We start from the raw sequence: 24,068 nt of genomic DNA, 5'->3' as shown, positions 1-24,068 counted from the left end.
AATGAGATCCTGTGTAGTGATAGGGGCATTGAGTTCCGAGTGTGCAATGTTGTCCAAGTACTGAAAACCAGGTGCGAGGGGAGGGACAGAGGTGTCAGTTCAATCGCGGACATCCGGGAAGAGGGAGTAATCGAACTGGGGGTCGTCGGGGATGGAAAAGACATCGGAGAGATAGGAGGCAAAGTGATTGGCCTTACTAAGGATGTCTCAGACATTCTCGGCGCTACGGACTTTAAAAAGAAAAGGTGAAGGGGCGGGAGAGGAGGCGGTAGCGACCGCAGCTATCGATTTGCGAGACAAGGGCAAAATAACTTAATTAATGTCTTTGATCTTTCGTTTATCCCTTTGTTTACTGTTTTTCGCGGGCTTTGCCCATAACCTGTTCGTTGTAAAACGGGCTTTTATTTGTTTTCTGGATGTGTATATTTCACTTAGGATTGCCTCTCACATTTCTTGCTACCAAATAATAATCGTATACACGCATTACACACCTTCTGAGTACCGTTACAGATACTTCTATTCCGTCTTCATCCGCAGTCAAGGCAGCAATCCACAGAGCTCCTATGTCATTCCCGAGGATGATGGCTGACTTTCCATCTGAGGAATGCTAGTAAGCTTTTGCAGAATTTCACCTTCACCGTTAGAATTCGTGTCAGGAATATCTTCCTCGTTCTCAAACTTCTGCAGCCACATTAGAATTCGAACTTCTCGGCTACGATCCATGCTGTTGCTACAATTTAACGAAATTACACGATTATTTCAACGTTTATGCATTTTAGAACAAAATTAGTCAAAATAATAAAAGTATACTTAAAATCAAAGTTGAAAAAGGCAATAAGATAAAACTGTTTAAAAAATACTGACATAACTGGTCGCGCAGATTACAGTGGTACGTCGCAGACTCCTGTGACACAACTAAACGTGAAATGCTCTCGCACTAAGCCGAGAGCGGCCGCCAGTAATCCACCTTAAAAGTACAAAGAGGCCCGAAGCATAATCGCCACCCCACTTTCTATTTTATTCTATTTCTCTTTTTTTTAATTTCTGCAAGTGGACGTATACAATTACATGGATAACGCGACCACAACAGGATTAATATTTGACTGTGACATACTCAAACGGCTATCATAATAATTTACACGGTCTACTAAGCAGCGTTGTAGTATTTTAATTAAACAAATTTTGGAAATTTGTGTTAAGGTTCTATGGGACTAAACTGCTGAGATCATCGGCTCCTAGGCTTACACACTAATTAATGTAACTTAAACTAACTTACGCTAAGGGCAAGTCACACACGCATGTCCGAGGGAGGACTCGAACCTCCGACGGGGGTAGCCGCGCGAACCGTGAAAAGGCGGTCTATATAGATTGCACGGCTATCATGCGCGGCTAACTATCCAACATTGCTCATTGTCACATCTATTGTTGACACCACTGACATTTCTGTTAAAGAACAGACGTTCTCCTTATTCAAAAGACTCCTAGTTTGATATAGGCCTTAATGAAAATACGGATACGGGAAGAGAGCAGCATTTCTAACCAACAACGTAATCATAACTAAATTCCAATGGGATGAGGATAATTTGTGTGATTTGACGCTCTTGTTTACGCTACGCGTTCAAAATTATTTCTGCACTGATCTCGGTCCACGGAGCTTTCTTTACAGCTTGCTTCAAACAAATTCTATGTAAATTATGCAAACTATCCGAACTCACGACAAAGTTTGAGGAGAAAATGTGCTTATCTCTATTCATACACTGTCGTCATATCAAGAGATGTCTGAAGTATAATAGTGAGCCACGATACCGTATGAAGAAACAATATTCTTCAAGGGAGAATCAGTCATCGAACAATTCATATTTAATAGCAACGAAACCTCTAAAAGTAATAAAGTCACTCTTCTGTCTTCCTAATCGTGGTAGTATTTTACTTAATAGTAATCAGAGTAGTAATTTGCAGAAGCGGTGTTCGTTTCACTCAACTTAAAATATTTCCACATTCACTATGCTTCTGAGGGTGCGATATTTACATGCGTCAGTATTATTGCCGTTGCGTCCGTTTACACTTACGAGAGAGGAACATGGAAAGAAGTTATTTTTTGTGAAGAACGTTCTGTGGACATACAGAATAATATACCACGTTTTGTTATATACAGATGAAGGAAGCTATGTTGTCACTAGTAGACCAACTGCATTGGAGAAGAAAACAAACAATAGCGTCAAATGCTCGCTACTGTTTTATTTCCGAAGACACATGTGAACGACATTTACGAGAGACTATTGATGACTATGAGACTAAAGCTTCATGCAAGGAAAAAATATATTGTAAGCACTCATCATAAGAAAAACAGCGCGATTAATAATAAAAAAGATTGTTCTGCTTTGTGTTCAAAATACATGCTGCATAGGTAGTACAGAACTGGTTCGCGTTTGTCAAGTACCCTACATTTGTTTAGGGTTTGGTCTGACATCTCGCGGAAAGCATCGAAATTAGTCAGTGCAGTGTTTGCTACGATGGCATCTGTAGCGACTCAGTTCCCGCCTCCAACATATTCGTCTTCGTATTTTATACGAAATATATTCAAAGAGGTAAGCATGGGTATTTAACCCATATAAATATATACTAACAATCTGTTTCCATCTCATTACAATATTTGTTCTTTTTTCTTCTTTTGACATTGGTCGCTAACATGGTACTCTGCTGTCATATTTACACACGTTTGTTTTTGAATTGTCACAAAAAAATCCGACTTTACCATTGCAGTGTGTAGATTAATAAGCTGCTTCTTATCGGATTGATTTTTTTACACATTTTGTATTGACCGTGTTAATTAGCAATAAGGCGACATTGTTGATATATTCTTGTAATGTTGTCTTTGATTCATAATCGAAGAAAACTTAGTAAAGTACTTTCTTTGATGTCCTCTTACATTGGAGTCTTTCCCTTGGTTGTTTACATAGGCCTAAATTTGTTTTGGCATGTATATGTCTGGGGTGAATGTAGTTGACATTGAAAGACTTACATTGAATTTAGTATTAAAGAAACCATAAAAGTTCATGTAAAATGCTTACCGTATGTGTTGTCACCTCGTTTTGAGTCTGATTACATGATTTTCGTTGATACTTTAAAAGTGCTATAAAAACAAGCTCCGCCGCTACCCAACGACGAAATTGGTTTGCTCCAGTTAGTTGATAAGCGCAGACACGCCAAACAGTAACCACTACAGCAAATTAATTATATTGTCTATTATACCTAGCAGTTTCACTCAAAGTGTCTCGAAAGTTTCTGACGTTCTCATTGGGCTGCTGATATGTTCTAATTTAATCAATCAATTTTAACTAATTATTATAAATCTGGTTAATTCTCGATACTTAAATGCAATTTTTATTAGTATTTTAGGCCAAATCGCTTTGTGGCTAGTTACCATAACTATGATCATATCATTGTTATTTACTAAGTAAGAGAACCAACTTTTCCTCATATACAATGCCCCTTATGTGGCCAATATGTACAAACTACTGTCATCTTCCATAGCTATCTGTACGGAAATACGGAAGCGTCCGATCCCGCCCGTCTGCTTTGACCCATGACGTCACAAATATGGCGGAAACAAACACACACACACTCCACAAGAAGCCTAATGACACTAACGGGACAAGCGCGGGAAATGGGGTGTTTTGGGTGGGGGGCAAACTAAATAAAAACAAATTTAGACGCCTTGCGTAGCTACAACGTGTAAGTGAAGACAGCCATGCATGAATACCCACCCACCTCCCCAGGGGTCGTAACCCCAGCAACCCATAGAAGATAAAGATGCTTCAGTAGCTGATAAGTGTTTTTTGTCTTTTTAAAAAAAAAAATCTCACGGGATAGAACGAACAGATCAGAAAGATAAATATAATAAACTAAAACAGAAATTGGAGGAAATAGATAATTAAAATAAGTAATAAGCGTTTTTAAATTTTAAAAAAAATCTCACGAGATAGAACAAACAGATCAGAAAAGTAAATAAAATAAGATAAAACAGAACTGGAGACAGCCACACTCAAACCAAACTCCGTACCGTCATGACGTCACACACAACACCCTTACGTCACGGGTCAAAGCCGACGCGTGGGATCGGACGCTTCTGTTGACCCATCTGTACTCATGCCAATATTTTCTTTGTGTACTGTTTGGACAAAAGAATGTTTCAATAGAGTCATATTCTGTGAAATACATTAATGCCATCACAGATTTAGGCTACCCAAGTGAAGTTCCTTGGCATGTTACACCTTGCAGTATTGTTTGATATGATGACATTTCATCTGACTGTGCACTTGAATCTGAAATTTATGTGTGCAAGTTGGGGATAGTGTTGACACATGCTATTTAAAAGTTGCATTTTACAGATTAGTCATTTACCAAACAAAGGCTGATTTGAATATAGTAGTGTATGTGTTAACTACGAACAATCTTATTTATGCATTTATTAAAATCATGAATATAGTATTGAATGCGTATGACAATGTGATTTGGCATCACTATGTAACGTAAGGTTATTGTCCACTTGTCTTAAAATATTTATAAGACATTCGTACAGCTTAAAATGGCACCTGAACCTCTGGATAGGTGTCCTGACTTCAACCATATGAGACAGCAAGTTAGATAGCTATAAAAAATGCTCATGACGTTGAGTGTTTTCAAGAATGCAATGAGTATCAGTTTGCCTAACTCTCTGAGTCAGTGAGGAAGGAGATTACCAACACCATTCTCTTTTTGAGCCAGTAAGTTTCTTTTCGTTTCTGCTATGACAGCAAGCTAATTGACTCAACTGTGAAGTGTGGATGAAAGTTCCTGTGTGCATAAAGACTTTGAACAGTTCCCACTAGAAGGAACTGGTTATTATAAAATAGCTAATTTGTGATTTATAAAATGCAATAACACCTGTCTCGAGGCCCTAGTGTGCCAATGAAAATTGTAGATGTGGTGTAATCTTCACAGTAAACAACAAAGTAATACAGGTTTGTTGAATAAAAAAAAACATTTGATTGTCGAAAGGATATTGCGGAAAGCCTTTAACAATTGCTGTAACTTAATTTGTTAAAAGACCTCTCTTGAAACCCAATGAAGTAGAGGTTAAATGCTATAACTATCAGTTGTTCCACAAATGTGTCTGGACACTCATGAGTGCACTCAGGAGCTGAAATCAAGGATAACAAAGCAAAAGCATAAATGCTGAACTTCATTTTCAAACTTTCCTTTACAAGAGGGACCCAAGAGTATTTCTCCAGTCGAATTATTGAATTACTGCAAAGTTGAGTGATACAGATATTAGTGTCTGCACTCTCGAGAAATATCCAAAATCACCAAACTAAAACTTGCCCCAGAGTCTGATGGAATATGTTCTGGATTCTGTGCAGAATCTGAGACTGAATTAGCTCTGTTAACTTTGATATACTGTAGATTCCTCAAACAAAACAAAGTGCCTTTTATTTTAAAGGAAGTGCAGGTAACAATCATTTTCAAGAAAAGTAACAGAAATTGTAAGACTCTCTGTCGCCAATGTGATAAATGCTTTTCAATGCTGCAAAGCACAGTCTAATGAGACTAATGCCTCAGAATGTAATGATGGATGTTAGCTGTCAGTCCTTGAAGTGCACTTATCAGGTACCCATAGTGTCACTTGAAATATGGCTTTAATGTTCTATAATTTTAAATTAGTTGGTCATGAACATACATCCATCCATCCTTGTGCCCTATATCCAGCCAATGCTGGGTCAGACTGGCATGGTACTTCTCTAGCTTTACGGAAAACTATACCTGTATATATAGGCTGTTATTACGATGGGAACGCAACTCCCAAAGGCATTTTGAAGCTGCTGCCATAATGTCATTTTGATTACCCTAAGGAAAGTAGTTGCTTAAAAAGACTTGACTCTGTTCATTTGCTGTTTGGTTTTGCTTTGCAGTAATTAATTTAAAGATGTGTTTATACTTTTAATAACAATATGGAAAGTATTGATTGCTGCTTGCCATGAAGATGAAGTGTCGACTGGCAGCCAGGTGCACGAGGAAAAAAAAAGAGAGAGAGATAAACCATTGGATATTATTTAACGTAACAAAACAAAACACACATGCCAACAGTCATCTCCAGCCATTAGGGCCTGACTGTGACTGTGTCTGATGTGAGCAGTGATCTTTGCTGGGGTGGGTAGAAATGGTACAGAAGAGGTATGGATGGGGTGGGAAGGAGACGGATAGCAGGATCAGGGTGGGAAAAATGCTAGTGCTGCCTATGAGTGTGCAGGGATGTGGTGGGTGCAACATCGTATGCTGTTCTGGGGCGGGGGTCACGTGAGAAGAGAAGTAGAGAAAGGGAAAAGATTATGCAGACTGGAAGGTGCATGTAGGGCTATAACAGGAACAGAGAAGGGGATGGGCAGGACAGGAACTAGTGAAGGTTGAGCCTTGGGGGAACTAGTGAATGTTGAGCCTAGGGGGATAATGAGGACAATGAATATGTTGCAGGGAGAGTTTCCACTTGTGCAGTTCAGAAAATCTGGTATTGGTGAGAAGAGTACCGATGACGCAGGCAGTAGAGCATTCATTAAATTCAAGTACATCATGTTGGAGGGGCATGCTCAGCAACTGGATGCTCCAGATTTCTCTTAACCACAATTCAGTGATGGCCATTTATGTGTACAAGCAGCTTGTTAGTGATCGTGCTCACGTAGAATGCTGCCCAATTGCTGCAGCTAAGTTTGTAGATCACATGGCTGCTTTCACAGGTGATGCTGCGTTTGGACGGGTAGGAGAAGCCTGTGACAAGACTGGAGTAGATGATGGCAGGTGGATGTATGAGACAGGTCTTTCACCTAGGTCTACTGCAAAGAGATGAGCCATGGGACAGGGATTTAAAGCAGCAGTGATACAGGGATGGACAAGGTAATTACATAGGTTTGGTGGGCAGCAGAATACAACTGTGGGTGGAGTAGGGAGGATTTTCTCACTTCAGTGCACATTGAGAGGTTATCAAAACCATAGACAGACAACATGATTACCCAATTCAGTTGCTCCTGCCTGGAGACTCTGAATCATGGGGATCTGCTCCTTTGTAGCTGATGAGTGGGTAAGTGAGGGACTGTAAGGGATGGAAGACAAGATATAGGAGATCTTTTTCTGGACAAGGTGGGGTGGTTAACTTCAGTCTGTGAAGTTTTCGTGACACCCTTGGCATATTTAGAGGGGTACTTCTTGTCACTACAAATGTGACAAGTGGCTAGGCTTTATGGAAGGGACAACTTAGTGTGGAATGGGTGGTAGTTGTCAAAGTGGGGGTTTGTAAGTTTGATGTGAATGGATGTACTGATCTAGTTGTCCTTGAGGTGGAGGTTGGCATTAAGGAAAGTGGCTTGTTGAGGCTGAGGACCGAGTGAACCAGATTATGGAGGAATGTGGACAGGATGCCCTAAACCTCAGTCCAGACCATTAAGATTTCATCAATGAATATGAACCAAGTGAGAGGTTTGGGTTTCTGGGTGGTCCTTGGATTCCTCTAGATGGCCCATGAACAGATTAACATAGGGTGGTGCCATGCGGGTGCCCAATGCTGTATCTCAGACTTGTTGTAAGTGATGTCTTCAAATTAAAAGTAATTATGACTAAGAGGATATAGTTGGCCATGGTGAAAGGAAGGAGGTAGTGAGTTTGGAGTAACTCAGGCATTTGGAAAGGAAGTATTCCATAACACGAAAGTCATGATCACGTGGGAAATTAGTGTTGGGGGGGGGGGGGGGGGGGAGGAAGCATCAACAGTGACAAGCAGGTTGCTGGGTGGAAAGAAAAAGGAACTGCAGAGAGTCAGTGGAAGTGGAGGGTGTCTTCTATATAGAAGGATAGATTATGGGTAATTGGTTGAAGGAGTTTTTTTCACAGTGGGAGAGATTCTCTCTCTGGGGGGGGGGGGGGGGGTGCAGTAAACAGCCACTATGGGGCATCCTGTATGGTTGGATTTATGTACTTTAGGAAGCATGTTGAAGGTTGGCATGAGTGGATTGATGAGGCTGTCACCTTCTCTTGTGGCAAGTAGCATTCTATCCTTTTCATATTGTTGTTGGTCCATCCCCGATTTTACATTGTTTGTTTTGTTTGCACTGTACTTTTAAACTAGACATTAAATTCACTTTTTAACCTGTGCAAACACTGATAATTCCAATGTTGGTTGCTTGCTTCAGTGCTGTGGTGATGCAGATGCTACTAGTCAACAATAATACACTATCCTAAATTGCAAATTTGAATTTTGTATTGAATAGTGCTGTTGTTAATGGTTATAATCCAGCATTCTGTTTTCGGGAACTATCTGTTATAAAAGAGCAGACGATGGTGTGCCAAATTTCATGTGTGCAGTGTGTGTGGCCCAAGGGCTGGTCTGTCACACGGCCTTACTCATTCCTTCTCGAAAGTACCCGCAGCATCATAACACCATTTCATTTAGCTTTGCGGTGGACCATGTTTCGGTCGGTAACATTCTGAGTTCGGCAGAATCCTGTTGTCAGTGCTGTTTAACATTCACTATTTGTTTGTGGTTTTTAAAGGATATCCATAGGTCCAGTAACTGTTTGAACAAAAAGAGGCAGTCTAGTGCACTATTGTCACAATCCTTTAAAATGAGTGGAAATGACAGAATATAGGGACAAGAGTTCTCAATTTGCGTAAGTGACGGTTACTGCATACATGCTGAAACAACATTACAGTATGATGCGGAAAGAATTTAAAGAATTAGTTCACAATGAAAGACCAAGAAATTACAACAGTTCTGCATATCAAGAAGGACTTTATGTTAAATTTACAGGCATAGAACACGTGAAGAAATTGGTGGTACAAATAGTAAAATTTCTGAAGTTGCATGCATTATTCCATTGTCATTTGCAGTAGTTTTAAGTATAACTGAATGAAAAGTATGGAAACTTCATGTATAACTGCAAATTGCATTGTTTAAATCAAGGGGCATGCCTGGAGCAATTTTTTCGTTTAAAACTCGTTATTGTTGAATTAGTGAAGGGAAAAGGAGTGCAGGAATGAAAATAAAAACATCTGGAATGGATTACAGAATTCTGACTTTAAGTAGACGAGACTGCGCCTTGCCAACAGTAAGACATTGCAAGGTAACTTGTTTCTGATTTGATGGGGATGCATTTAAAAGCAAAATCGCATTGTACAACGGACACGTTCTGACAAAGACAGTCCAGTTCCCTAATTTCTCTGACATTAAAGAAAACACAAGGTTCAAAGAATTCATTGCGGCCTTAAAAGAATCATGAGAATAGTTTTATAAAGGTTTTGAGGACATTGTCAGCTTTGTATCTGTTTTCAAGCTCATTTACTATTTCAGTTGAAAGCGCTCATGTGCAAGTGCAAATGTAACTGCCTGACCTGCAAGGTAATTTCATTTTAATAACAAATCTTTTTGTGTTAAAACTGTCCAGGACATCTGCATTGCTTTCCTCAGATAGAGATCCATAACAATGTTGCCAAAGTGTTACACCATTTTGCTCAACTATATGTGTGAAAGACATTTTGTCAATTATGGAACTAAATAAGTCACAGTTAGTGGCAACTTGAGTGCGAAGCACTGTGAAATTTTCTACATCTGTCTGTATGCCGATAGTGTGTAACAAATAAAATTTACATCTTCAGTGTGTCAAAAATAAATAACTAATACTGGAAATTTGTTTTGTTGGTGATCTTTAATGTTAAGAAATGTGAAATATAAAAGAAAGTCATATGCAGTGTGACTGCTCTTCCATTTAAATTTGACACGTTCATGGAATTCCCCTTCTTCCCCCCTTCGTTCTCAGATGGCATTGTGTGGCAGTGGGGGAAACATGCCAACCAGGCTGAGTGCTTTGGCATTCGGGCTCAGGCATAGCCCATGAGCCGAAATCTTGGCTGCCCCTGTGTTATAACATAGCATTACGAATAATTTTCATAAAATGATGATGACCATACCACACTTTATACATAGCCTATCAGTTGTTGTGTACCTCTGTCCAGAAAGTTTGGTGAATGTGTCTGTATTGCAAAGGGGTTGTTGCCTTACCTGAAACAGCAGTAACTGTCATTTTAAATAAGCCCATTGATGGTAATGCACGTCTGGGAATGGTAGTACATTTCCTGGAAAGCCGGGCATAGTCATCTTTAGGGACAGCCTTCAGTTGGGTCATAACATTATGTTGGATGTCTGAAATGTTCAAAAACTTTTGGCATTTAAGGGCTGATCTCAGTAGGGAGATCAAGAAAAGGTGTGAGCAACTCAAGTCTGGGGAACAGGGTGGGTGATGGAGCGTCGGATCTCCCCTGTTGGCCAGGAACTGCTCCACCAGAAATGCAGAGTATGGCCTGGTATTTTCATGGAGCAGGGTCCAATCACTTTGTTTGGTGTACAGGGGGTGTACCCGCTTGATCCATCATGTGACCTATTTCCATTTTCTGTGCTTTCATTTGCACTGTTACACAATGATGCTGGGACAAAAGTTCCTTCATTTTCTGTACATTGCCCAGGGTGCGTGCAATGCAGGTCATTTTGAGGGTCATCTTCGATGCTGTTGTGCTCTTGTTGAAAGTGTTTAAACTACTCATAAACACTTTTCAGAGTAATAGTACTGTCTCGGTAAAATGTTGCTAACATTTCATGAGCCTCTTTCACTTATTTTCCAAGTTTGAAACAGAACAGTATATTTGTTCACCGATCCATTTTGAGTTTCAACCACTGCATGCACTACACCTTTACTCTAGCATGTGCTATTTACAAACGAGAAACACACTCGCAGCACTGCCCCTTGAGAACTTGTACAGGGGTACTGCTTTGACATTGTATCCTTCCAGTGTATGTTAGAAAAGTGATTTCCCATTGGAGTCAGAAAATTATAGTTAACCAAATGATTCAAAGGAAGAGAGGGACAGATTATTAAATATAATTTGTAAATTGCGAATAATGATCTTTTGAAATACATTTTCTCTCTTAATTGTTTCAACTATCAGAAAATTCAGAGAAAATTGTTGACTGGATGTATATGGTCCACAAAATTACATACCTGTTTCTGTCTGGTGGGTTAATAGTTTTAAGTGCTCATTGTGTTCTTTGGTGGCAGGAATTAGAGACAGATTATCTTTTCTCACTTCTTTCTCTTTTTCTTTTTTCCATTTGCTTTTTCAACACTCCAAGAAAAGATAATTGACGCTTTGGGAAATGGTTTTGGGATCATCAGTATGTACTCCAGTTTATGCAAATTCATGTTGTTATTAAGTGTTAAAATAAGCAAAACCTATTTGGAAACAATGAAGACAAAAAGCAAACTGCACCAAATTTTTAGCAAATCCAAGTTTATATGACAGAAATTGGTATTTGAGTATACATGTGTTGCAGGATAACACGAACGTGTCAGGAACAGATTCTAAAGCAAGACTTTCACAGCTTGGAGATTATTTAGCAACGGTAAGCAAATGAAGTTTGATGAGCGTTTCTCTTAGTAGTAGTGTCTTTCATATCCGTGATGTGTATTTGGTGGTATTTTTTCCTGGATAGTTCTGGGTTTCTCATTTGCTGTCAGCATTATATGTCTAATTAGAAAGCACTTTTCTAATTACTTTGCTGACTGTTGTGTTTTTTTGCCTGTCACTTGTGCATGTAACTTTTAGGAATTCATGCCTATGATGGTGTGTGACTATATATTCTATACTGGTAAATCACTTTTCCCCTTGTGAAACTATTCTCATATTCATAACTTCATTGTAGAACCATTCCTGTACTTGTGAAGATTCAAATCCTCGGAAATGAAGCAGTGCGTTTTGATTGACTACAAGTATTGAATTAGTATTATTCACTAGGGGTTGGGGGACATCATTTTGCAATCTGTAATGAAGAATATAATTGTTTTTTTCTACAAACTCTGGCTAGTCACAGATACCATAAAAATTTATCATTTTGTGAAAACCTCTACCAGAGAAAAGTGAAAAATGAAAACTGTAAAAAATAGAATAACAAAGATATGAGAATTTTATAATGTATAAATGTTTGATAATGACATTTTGTGGGACCACAAAGCTATTTATGGATCTGAGATAACAGGTGTATCCACCACTTGCGTACTCTACATTTAGCCTGCAGATAATATAAATTTGGAGTTGTTGGTATCACTGCATGTTTCCACATATTTGATAGTGTCTGCTGTATAAGACAAAGGATGATAACATTTCACTCCAATACAGACTGAAAATTAATTCTAGAAATGTTATTTTAAATTCATATTTTTATTTTTCAAAAGAAAAGGGGGGGGGGGGGGGGAGACTGAATTTACAAGTTGATAGCCAACTAAGAGAGACCGTGCATATATTTAACAGTAACAAGTATATTTTTTGCAGTGTTTCTTTTTGTGCAGTCACAATTAATATTGTTAAACAGGTCATATGGCTTAAAATACCTCAAAAGGGAAGACAATTTAATGCTGTATAAATGAGTGGTTGAACATGGAGTGTAGTTTGTGGCAGTATAATTAATAGAGTAGTTGAACAATTGTAACCAGAAAGCCAGTTGCATAAACTGTACAGAGCTGAGAAGAAGGACAATTGTAAATTGTTAGTTGTAAGATAAATTCTAGATGGGGAAATAAAGAAAGAGTCTTTCTGAAAATAATATTGTAGAGAACTTTGTATGCCACGTGATAATGTGGAATTGTGGATCCCCCTTGATTCATTGCACTTTTGAATGTACATACATCAACTTTCACTATAGCCAACATATTTGTGAGAAGAAAATTAATAACTGTGTTGATATATATAAAAAAAAAAATTGTATGATTTGTAGTTTCGATCACACTTTATGATCTTCAGATCTAAAAGCCCGTTGAATTTAACTTTCATCCCCCCCCCCCCCCCCCTCCTTGCTCCATCAGTTACTTGTTTAAGCCATAGACAACAGTTCGATGCCACAGTATTCTGTTGTATAGTTTCAGTACAGTCAAAACGTGTTACTTAACCAAAAACTAAGTATTCAGCAGCTGTGTACTATACTTTTCTACTTATTGTAAAATGATGGAAAGTACATCTTCTTGGACATTTTCCTTTGCCCTGCATTGACACATGGTGGTTACTATGGGTAAGTCATCATTCATTTAAAGGACAGCCAGAAGTCCTTCCTGTCACCACTCCATCATTTCCCAGCAGGGAACATGTTTAGCCCAAGTGCCTGCGTGCAGTGTTATCCATGTAAAAACATGTGGACAGTTTCTAAATGTTAGCAAATCATCTGTCTGAGGTGGGACTCAAGTACCAAGCTGCTGTTTACCTAGTCAGGTGTAGAAATGTCTAGAAACCACATCCAGGCTGGCCAGCATACCGACCCTCACTGTTAATCTGCCAGGTGGATTTGAACTGGGGCTGGTGCACCTCCCCGTCCTAGATGTAGAACTTTTAACAGGCATGGGTATCTGGGCAGGTTAAAATAGTGGAAAGTAAAAATTCAGGTTTTTTAGTTTCTTTTTAGATCTGAAGGTGGTCAAGCGTAATCAAACCTAGTCACATTGTTATAACAATGCAACTGAGATGGAAAAATAAATTATACAAATCATTTTTAAACATCAACTTTGTTTCCATATATACCTGCATCAAGATTAAAACAAGTTGGATTGTTACTTGCACTTGTAAATTAAAATGTTCTGAAGATGCTACACAGTAACTGAAATCAGTAATCGCCTGTAATAAATTGGAACTGTGATTGCAATAAATAATCAGTTATATATTTTATTTTAAAATACAGTCTGAACTACAGCATTTTAAACAAACAATATTGTTTTCAGTTTTTAAAATTCTGCTATATTTTAAAATAAAATACCTCCTAAATTAGAGTCCCTAAATAGCTTTAATAGTTATTTTTGATGAGTCATTTAAATGTGTGAGTAGATTATAATGTCATCTCAGTGAAAAAAACCTGCAGTTGCATGATTTTATGTAATTAGGTATTGCGTAATAATTCAAACAATCCAGTTACTTTTTTATTTCAAGACAGGCAACTGAATCTCCCAGCAAACTGAGCAGGGCTGATATAGTTCAGGGTTTACACTCCATCAGACCAAAAAGTTTCAAGACTGAAAAGTTAAGAGGGTAGTTTTAATACAGGTGTTCTATATAGGTTTCCCCCATTTGAATACAATATACAGAGTCCTCACATAACAATGTGAAACTGTCAGAAAAGTCCTTTATGTCAGTGATGTTGAACCAGTTGTTACAAAGACTTTCAGGACTATATAGAAATGGAGATATCACTGTTGATTGTATGCAGTACCCTAGTAATCCAGCAGATAAGAGCCATATCTTTCTAGATCATCTTGACCTACGTAAATGTACATACGGACACTGTAAATGTTACATTTTGCACTTGCATTGGTTTGAGTTTTAACTTCTTTGATTAGTAACCATGCTCAACAGCTATGATACTTTGAAATCTGTATTATTTGTAGAAAAGCATGGTCTTATGAAAGAATTGAGATCGTATATAATTGTGTGCTGTTATGTTTCAGATCTATTTTTGTGTATAAAAGTAGTAGTCTTTATATATTACAGTACTACTACAAATTTTATTTAATAGTGACTTATAAAAGACCAATTCTTAAAATGTAGGAGTTTATAACATGGTCTTTGCACATGGGGAACATAATCAACAAGACCTTGTGTCTGATTGGAGTCCTGCCATTGGGAGATGGACACCCAAAAATATATATAGCAAGACCTTTTATGCTGAATGAAAACTGATGTTCTGAATTTCAGAATCAAGATTTGATGGCTGTGTCAGCTTGTTCCTTTGTTCCATCATTGTGACGATTTGAAGAAAGAGTTAAAATAAATGTTCAGTATTTCATAGTATGAGGTGTCATTTCCAAGCTACCGGGGCATACTTTCATAGCAGTGGTAAGTCTGATGTAGGAAAGGAATATCTCCTTTTCCATCGTCAAGTAGTCTTTGATCAGTCTTTTCCCTAATTCGAGCATGGTTGACACTTAACACAAGCTTCAGATGCATTCTTGGAGTAACCCGTGTGTGATTCTGTGTCCCACAATATCCTTATAAACACTAGAATGTACTGAAAACATAAATTTAGTGATGAAAGATCCAACCAGGAGACAGCACAAAAATTGACAGAAGAGGAGTCAGCACCAACGGGAATGAAATTAATGAAATAAAAACTCTTCTATCTGTGAATAAGTTCTTAATGGCCGAGAAGACTTCTGTCAAATAGTATGTTTGGACGATATTTTACATGGTGTCCTTTGTAGATCCTTAAGAAGAGTAAATGGCTTGTTTTAGCATAGACTATAACTGCGAGAGTAAATTCCTAGTGTAGAGTGTTAACATGATACCTCAGTTACATCTCCTAAATCAAATAGCTGCTGTGTATGATGTCATTAGAGGGACTTGATTGTTTTAGTTTGCTGGGCCTTCCAGTGGCAAATCTGTGTTAAATTGGGGAGTTCATGTCTACTAGGTAAATAAACAGCATTATTCTGTATAAACTGACAAGTTTTGGAGTTGAGGAATGATTGAACTCAATTAAGTCACTGACTCTTGTACTACTGTAATGTTGACATTTTTCTGTTCCGAGATCCGAGGACATTGCAAGAAATCAGTTGGGACATAAAGCAGAGTTCATACAGTACCAAAAGCATGGAGAAGTAATCTTGATCCATGAGTGCTCAACCACCATCCTCAGCCCATGGAGATTGGTTTTAGGTGGCTGCAGCTGTAAGCCACACTCATCTTACACAGTGGCTTCCAGCATGTACTAAGTAGGACTGAAGATAGGTGGCTTGAGACCCCACAGCAGAGTTCTTTTGGCCTCTGAAATGTCTCTCAAATCATTCTGACACATTTGGGAGCAGTGGGTTGGTGAACTGTCTTACAGATGGTATGTGTTGCATGTGGAATCCTGTAGACAAATGAAGGGTGTACATAATCAGACAGTAGGTGAGGGATGATTCCAGGTGCAGCAGGGGTTCCATTTCATCTCGTATAAACATCCACCTCATGAATATACCTCAGTATGTAGGTTGAATGGGTTATGGGCCAGTCAGCATTAATCCCAGATTGTTGATGATGTATCAACGATGTCATTATGCAGCGCTACCAGGTTTTGCCTTCCTACCTCTGTGACATTACATGCCAATTGTCCTATGTAGAAAATGGCAGGAAATTCAAAGTAGCCCAGATGTGCTATAGGGTCCCATACCATCCTGACGTCACAAGCTACTCGTGCTAAGAGTCTAGTTATCCTAAGAGGTAAATGGTGTGAAATTAAAAAAAAAAAAAAAAAAATCCAAGATGGGAAATTGTCCTACTGGTAGGAAATCCGAGATGACGGACATAGGGACACTGTACCACACTGCGTGGTTGTCAGATTTTCTCAATATTACGATGTCAGAATACACAATGGCGGACCTGAGGATACTGAGACAGCCTACACAGTTGCCACATCACTGGTCGTAAGTATAGAGTGCAAGACGGCCTCTGGGTTTTCCCCTAATGTCACAGTGGAACTAGACCACTTGTCATAAGATAAAACCTCAAAGCTCAGTTTAAAATGCCTGGAAGTTAAAAAATCTTACTAGATTTCCCCAAGCCAGACTGTTCTAAATATAAACTGAATCACGTTAAACATTTATGGTGTATGTGTATTACAAATATGATAGGAACGATTACATCTTTATTTAAACAAATGCAGTGTCAGGGAAGGCTTCTGTGGTCTGTGTGCCATGTCCGCACACATCTCAGCCACCCGTGCACTGATGTAGATGCCTCAGTCGCCTCTGCGTAGCTGTAGATCATGGGCATCTAATCTCACATTGAGAATCCATGTCAAAAGTTAAAAGTTGCGGGCAATTCCAGTTTAGAACCCAAGAGACCACTTATGCTAAGTGTAAAATAGTGGGAAATTCAAAAATACAAGCCGGCTTCCCCAAGCCCAGTTGCCCTACAATTAATGTGATGTCAGTTGTATAATGGCCCACACATACTTTCTATAGCTCACTGTTATTTTATTTGTCCGGGAAGCAAATTCAAAGACTCACAGACACACATTCGTTCTAAAGTAAGAATGTGTACAATGACGCAGGAGTTAAAAGGTCCAGATTCTATGTTTTTTAAATCCACCACCAAAAAATTAAAATGCAGAGGGGTGACAATTATTAAGGGCAGGTGTAGGGAAAAATTGTGAAAAAATTTGAATTTTTTTCATTGCGTAATTTATTATATGGATTCTTTAAGAATAACTTCGCAGAGTTTAATAATTGATTTCTGGCTAGAGATATGTTTTAAAAAAAGTTTGTTTGGGCATCTGTGCTTGCCACGCCTCCTGTTTCTATGTTGTGGTCCACACCTCTACACTAGAAATTCTTTGTGCTTTAATTTTTTGCTCATATAATCGAAACAAACTGCAGACGAGTCTAGAAGGCTGTGAGAAAGATTATCTTTTTTGCTCGAAATGGGTCCTAACAGTGGACACATATTTTTAAAAAAGTGAGAAAATGTCAAATTTCACGTTTAAAGGGTACAGGAAATTTAAATAACAGTGTTACAGATGCTGCTCCTAAGTGTGAATCCTCAACATTCTCTTTGTGACGTGTTGTGATGCAACATTGGTTTGCCACTTGCTGTTATAGATGTTGTAAAGCCAACTTTCAGGCACCTAGCCAATCCTGAAACGCTGAAAAAATGGGTACATGGGAAAACAGAATGCAAATGAGACACCAACATGCATTGTCCAAAAACAGTATTTGTATCCTCAGCTGCATGTGATGCCTCTCCAGTGTACAGCAGTGGATGTGTAGGTAGGAGACTAGGCCTCCATCCAGTAGCATTCACACTGGAGATACTCAGAAGCATTGATGAAGCACTACTGGACAAAGCTCAGGCAGCAGAAGAAAAAATTCAAAAGTTGGCAAGGCAAAGGACGCAGGGTAAGAGGTTATTCCAGAAAGACAAGGAAGAGAATAAAGTTTTTGGATGTGGACAACATTAGTCACTAGAGGTATAGCAATATTGTCAAAAACTGAAAACAAACTTTAAATGCGAATTGCTGTAAACTAACTTTTGTGCTATAATGTATCATTTCTCAGGAACTATGAAAGCTAACATCCTAAAATTTGGCATAGTCCTTAAGAATTACTAACTGAATAATCCTGTGCAGCACTTTTCCGTTATCTTTTCTCTGAGAAAAGTTATCATTTAAGATTTGAGAAACATGGAGCTGTCACGAGTAACACAAAACTAAAAAATTAATTTCAAAGCAACTATGACCTTCAACAAAAATCTGTTCCACACATTGTATTAGCCTCCTATGCAGATGTAAACTGCGTAATTCCAGCTTTATTGCTTGATTAGCTTACGCGAAAGAGTACATTATAAAAACAGTGGTAATTAGAAATTCAAACCCGTATAAAATTAATGTCGACGCACATTTTCAAACAAAAATTGCACGGAATACCAAGCATTATGTCGTGCATAATAGTCTCAAGTTTAAACTATTTTAGCTGTAATATTTTTGGGGATATATATATGTTGAAGTACAAGGATGCGTAAACGCTACCATCAAAAACATCGCAGATATATGTGGCAGAGAGAACGGCGTGTTACGGAAGTGATAATCCGTACCCCTGTTATGGGGCAGTCCACAGCTCGTGGTCGTGCGGTAGCGTTCTCGCTTCCCACGCCCTGGTTCCCGGGTTCGATTTCCGGCGGGGTCAGGGATTTTCTCTGCCTTGTGATGACTGGGTGTTGTGTGATGTCCTTAGGTTGGTTAGGTTTAGGTAGTTCTAAGTTCTAGGGGACTGATGACCATAGATGTTAAGTCCCATAGTGCTCAGAGCCATTTGAACCATTTGTCATTTGAACCATTTGTTATGGGGCACATTTCCAGAAGAAAAAGTCACCAGTGCTTGGCGCACTGCTGCCTCCTAGCGAACGCTGTTGCCAACAGCCGGGGAAGGGTTCCCTATGCGTCACGCAGCCGGATCACAAGCTTCTAAAAATGGGTGTACCAGCGAAGATCACCACACTCTTGTCGAACATCCTCGAAAACCGCCCATCCAAGGTCGTCGTCAACCATGCGGAATCAGACCCTTTTATGCCAAAAGCGGGAGTCCCACAGGGAGCCATCATCTCTCCCCTGCTATACACATTGTACACGGCAGACATCCCACTACCCAACAAATGGAACGAGGGTCTGGCGCTGTACGCAGACGACACAGCGTACTGGTGCCATGCACCAACAACACAGGAAACCAATAGACAAACTCAAGACTACCTATCCCTACTGGAAAGCTGGCTCGGCCAATGGAAGATCAAGACTAACTCAACCAAGGCACAACTTATTCTTTTCAAACATAAACGAGTTCGCACGCGCCAACAGAAGCAAGAAGGCTGCAGATTACAACTATGGAAAAAACCCTTAAAGGCGAAAGATATGGCAAGATATCTGCGCATTACCCTCGATAAACATGTCATCGGAGGCACACAAGTGACATCACGACAAAAGCCAAAACAAGACTAGACCTACTCCGCCTACTCAAGAGGCAGTACAAACGGAGCCAAAAGGGAAACAATGATCAACACATACAAAGCTTTTGTTCGCCCCCATACTAGAATACGCCGCTCCAGTTTGGATGGCGATCAAAACGGTGACACGGAGGTTAATGGCAACTGAAAGAAAAATACTAAGGATAGCAGGCCAGATGAACCCCAGGACCCGAAATGAATTAGTATACAGAAATGCGCAAGTGCACCCCCTTAGGAGAAGATGGCTAGAATTAACCGCTAAAATCGGCGCCAACAGATTACAGAGTGGAACAGCCACAACAGACATTTTACTAAGAAATTACACAGTCCTGAGCTACACAAAAACAAAATACCCCTATCCACCTATAGTAATCAAAACCAGCATAAAGGCAATAGATGCGAATTCAGCAGCAAACTTTCCCAACAATGACGTACAACAGGACATGATAAAACACCTTCAGGAGGACGAATAAGAAGAGGAAGACGACACTTAAAAAAAAAAAACAAGAACGAAAATCACGACCACACACTAACCAGACACCAAAGAAGATAAAACAACTAAACACAAGAAAACGAAGATTCAATAGATCGTTGCTGAGGTTTTAGGGAAGTTTCCCTCAGCACTCGGGCAAATGCCAGGATCTTTTTACCCTCCCACGCGGCAGAAAGCGATGATATATGAGACGGGACTCAGAATAAGATTATAAAACCCACACCCCCTTTCTCCAAATAAAAACTGCCACCACAGCACACCTAAAGTTAATATAAGGCACCAAAGAGCAATAGGCTCTCCATGTGCCCCCCTCACCCCTTCAGGGTAAGCAATAAAAAAAATGAAAAAAGCTAAGGCCACCGTAAACGAGCAAACTTGCTTGTCAAATGCGCCATTGCCTAGCCGCAGATTTCTCAAAATGCCCGTACACGTACAAACGAAGTTGTCAGTTTAATCTCACTTTGAAGTAGACGCTGTTCGTGACTATTTTGACAGTAGTCAGAATGACCACAAATGCAGACAAAACAGTCCTAGCACTGACTTTGACACTGTGTTTCAATAAGAAGAAAAAACAAGACGCTGATCCAGGGAATGCGTTGAAATGAGAGAGAGAGATATGCCCATGAATTCTGCTGCTCTCAGAACCTGATTATTACATCAACTTTCTTCGAATGGAAAATGACAGTTTTAAAAACAAGTAAAGACCGTCGTAAAGGAGCAAACGTATCTGCCAAATTCGCTTTTCTCTTGCCACAGATGTGTGAAACAAGCGCCGCCCGTAGTGGCCGTGCGGTTGTAGGCACTACAGTCTGGAACCGCGCGACCGCTACGGTCGCAGGTTCGAATCCTGCCTCGGGCATGGATATATGTGATGTCCTTAGGTTAGTTAGGTTTAAGTAGTTTTAAGTTCTAGGGGACTGATGACCCCAGAAGTTAAGTCCCATAGTGCTCAGAGCCATTTGTGAAACAAGCCCATACACCTACCAAGAAACCTCGTCGATTTAACCTTACTTTTGAAGCAGATGCTTTTCGTGTTTGCTGTATTTTGGCTCTAGTGGGAACGGTTATAAATGCAAAAAAGCATTTCAAACGTTGACTCTGCTACTGTGTTTATAGAAGAGGAAGAAAGCAATACACGGATCCAGGATATGGTTTAAAATTAGAGAGAAATATACATGTAAACTTGTAAATAAAAATGTTATACTCAGAAGCTCGTGACTACACCAATTTTTTTGCTGATGGCCTGTGAAATGTTTAATAACGCGCTCAGATTTACTTCGTCCTCACATTGAAAAAGAAAACATAAGTATGCAAAAATTTATCTTTTTATACTTGGTCTTCTAATGAAAGTTCATTAAAATACTACAACGTGGGAACACATGTTAACGTGGTCTGTGGAAGAATCAGAGAACCTTTTTTATTTAATTGCTTTCCCGCTTGCATGTTATGCGTAAGATGCTGATTTTCTTCTTCACCTCTTCCTACGTAATACGTATATGGCAGAGGAAGATGTCACACTTGTACTTTTTTGGTGACGGTCAGTGCTATTTTGTTTCTCTCCTTGATAGTAATTTCCATAATTGTGGAAACTCACGATACAGTGAGATAAACTGTAATAAAACTATTGTTCACTAAACATACGCGACGAAACAGCGACACAAACAACGTCCTCCATCTTGTCATACTTTCCGTCAGTCAAAATTTCTCGAAAACATGTATCAAACACGATGTGTGCTTGGTAAACACGCCAAACAGCAACGCAGTACAGTTTGATCGTTTACGGGGGCTTCTGGTGTAGTGCACATGGCCTCGCGTGTTGCGGCTGATGTCCACCGCTGGGGCCGTCCACACAGTCAGGTGAGTCAACAGCCAAAGGATCGCATGCGAATCTAAGTGCAGCCTGCTATCAGTGTATAAGGCTAACGGGGCTACAAGTGTTAGTCTAGTGGAATTTGCAATCTTTGCTGGAGTGTGCATTAACGTGCACTGATGTATCGGTTTGTTAATATTTTTGCAATAAAAATTCTCGGAAAAAGAGAAAATACGATGCCCAAACAACGGTTTCTGCATCCACTCAATTCTTGTATAATCATCCACCGGTTTCGCGTCGTTGTCAGGTAGAAATCATAACATTTATTGACGAAAACAGAGGCAGGCTAGTAATATTATAACAGGTCAGTGCACCCATATGAAAATGTAACAAGATATGCTCTGAGAACTCAGATGAGGAAGTTTGGAAGAAAGGGAAACCGTTATCATAAAAGGGAGGTGCTATTGTTAGAAACTTGTAATGACGAAGATATATACACACTTATCCGGAGGACTTTCAGAAGACGACTAGGTCAGCTGTCGAAGTATTGCGAACTGAGTGAAATCGTTCGTACAGAAATCTGGAAACATACGATTAGTTAGCCACGCCGACAGAATTTCAGATATCACGTGGTTCATTTCGTCATTGCGAACACGAGAGTGAAGAAACAAATATGGTTGTGAAACCACCTATGGTGAAGTGTGGAAGAACGAAATATTTAGGGGTGTAGCTGGGAATAATACGATAATTTCGCATGTTTAGTGGTGCTTATCTCAATTATACTGTATTTACGATGATGTACATTTCTAATCTCGGATGACAATTATCATAGGGTTGTGATTCTTGAGTTTCTCCCGGCGTATTTGATAATCAAAATATCCACGGGTGTGCTGCCGGTCTATAGTGTCCAACGGGCACAATATTTCGGCGATCATACATGTCGCCATCATCATGTGAACTGACGGACTGAGCTCCTGTGAACGTGCCGGCACGGAGATCCGTACGCTATGGCTGCTCAGAGGGAATCCCTCTGAGGCACGTTCACAGGAGCTCAGTCCGTCAGTTCACCTGATGATGGCGACATGTATGATCGCCGATATATTGTGCCCGTTGGACACTATAGACCGGCAGCACACCTGTGGATATTTTGATTATCATAGGGTTGTTATCTAAGATAATTAGCAGTGCAGTACACCCGTTAGGAGACGTCACAGATGATGTGCAATGAGTTAATCGTGGGATATAGACTTCAGACTTTTCCGCAGGATTTCTAAATCATTTCTGATAAACACTGGTGTTATTCCTTGAACAAGGTCACTACGAATTTATGCGCTCCTCATTGTGAGCTAGCATCGTGTCTTAACAGTCTAGGTGCAGACAGTACGTTAAACTGGGAGAAATTGATCTAGCGTTCGGGTTAGCATGTGACTTTCAGGCGATTTCCCACATAAACTGTAATGAACGACTCAGTCACCGGACTTTTTACTGCATTTCTAAATTATTGCTGACGAATTCAGGTGTATTTCCTTCAACATAGGCTCATGTACTGGAAGTCTTTTGCTGATCAACGTTGCGGATGGTAATGATAACGAGTGTCAGAAGATGAGTGGTAAATGGCCGTGCGTGCGGACTTCGACGGGTTCTACGGATCTACTAGATTGTGGGACATTGAAATATGTTCGATTGTGGTCAGAATTTGAAATGAAACTTCCTGGCAGATTAAAACTGTGTGCCCGACCGAGACTCGAACCCGGGACCTTTGCCTTTCGCGGGCAAGTGCTCTACCAACTGAGCCACCGAAGCACGACTCACGACCGGTACTCACAGCTTTACTTCTGCCAGTACCTCGTCTCCTACCTTCCAAACAGTTTGGAAGGTAGGAGACGAGGTACTGGCAGAAGTAAAGCTGTGAGTACCGGTCGTGAGTCGTGCTTCGGTGGCTCAGTTGGTAGAGCACTTGCCCGCGAAAGGCAAAGGTCCCGGGTTCGAGTCTCGGTCGGGCACACAGTTTTAATCTGCCAGGAAGTTTCATATCAGCGCACACTCCGCTGCAGAGTGAAAATCTCATTCTGGAAACATCCCCCAGGCTGTGGCTAAGCCATGTCTCCGCAATGTCCTTTCTTTCAGGAGTGCTAGTTCTGCAGGTTCGCAGGAGAGCTTCTGTAAAGTTTGGAAGGTAGGAGA

General features: G+C 39.8%; 1 protein-coding gene across 2 annotated transcripts in view; it reads left to right on the top strand.

The window, feature by feature from the left end:
* Positions 1 to 2,443: 2,443 nt before the first annotated feature.
* LOC126176062 (inositol-trisphosphate 3-kinase homolog) overlaps positions 2,444 to 24,068 on the top strand; it is a 528,034-nt gene continuing 506,409 nt past the window's right edge. The window contains exons 1-2 of one of the 2 annotated variants that reach the window (XM_049923199.1): positions 2,491 to 2,588; positions 11,408 to 11,476. In XM_049923199.1, coding sequence (XP_049779156.1) covers positions 2,514 to 2,588; positions 11,408 to 11,476 — 144 coding nt within the window. In that variant the 5' untranslated portion in view covers positions 2,491 to 2,513. Of the gene's footprint in view, positions 2,589 to 11,407; positions 11,477 to 24,068 lie in introns of both variants that reach the window. The other variant, XM_049923213.1, reaches the window with a different exon arrangement.

This window comes from Schistocerca cancellata, chromosome 1 (genome assembly GCF_023864275.1).
Source record: "Schistocerca cancellata isolate TAMUIC-IGC-003103 chromosome 1, iqSchCanc2.1, whole genome shotgun sequence".
NCBI lineage: Eukaryota > Metazoa > Arthropoda > Insecta > Orthoptera > Acrididae > Schistocerca > Schistocerca cancellata.
Note: the sequence above shows the minus strand (reverse complement) of the source record. Positions and strands in the feature narration are given on the sequence as shown.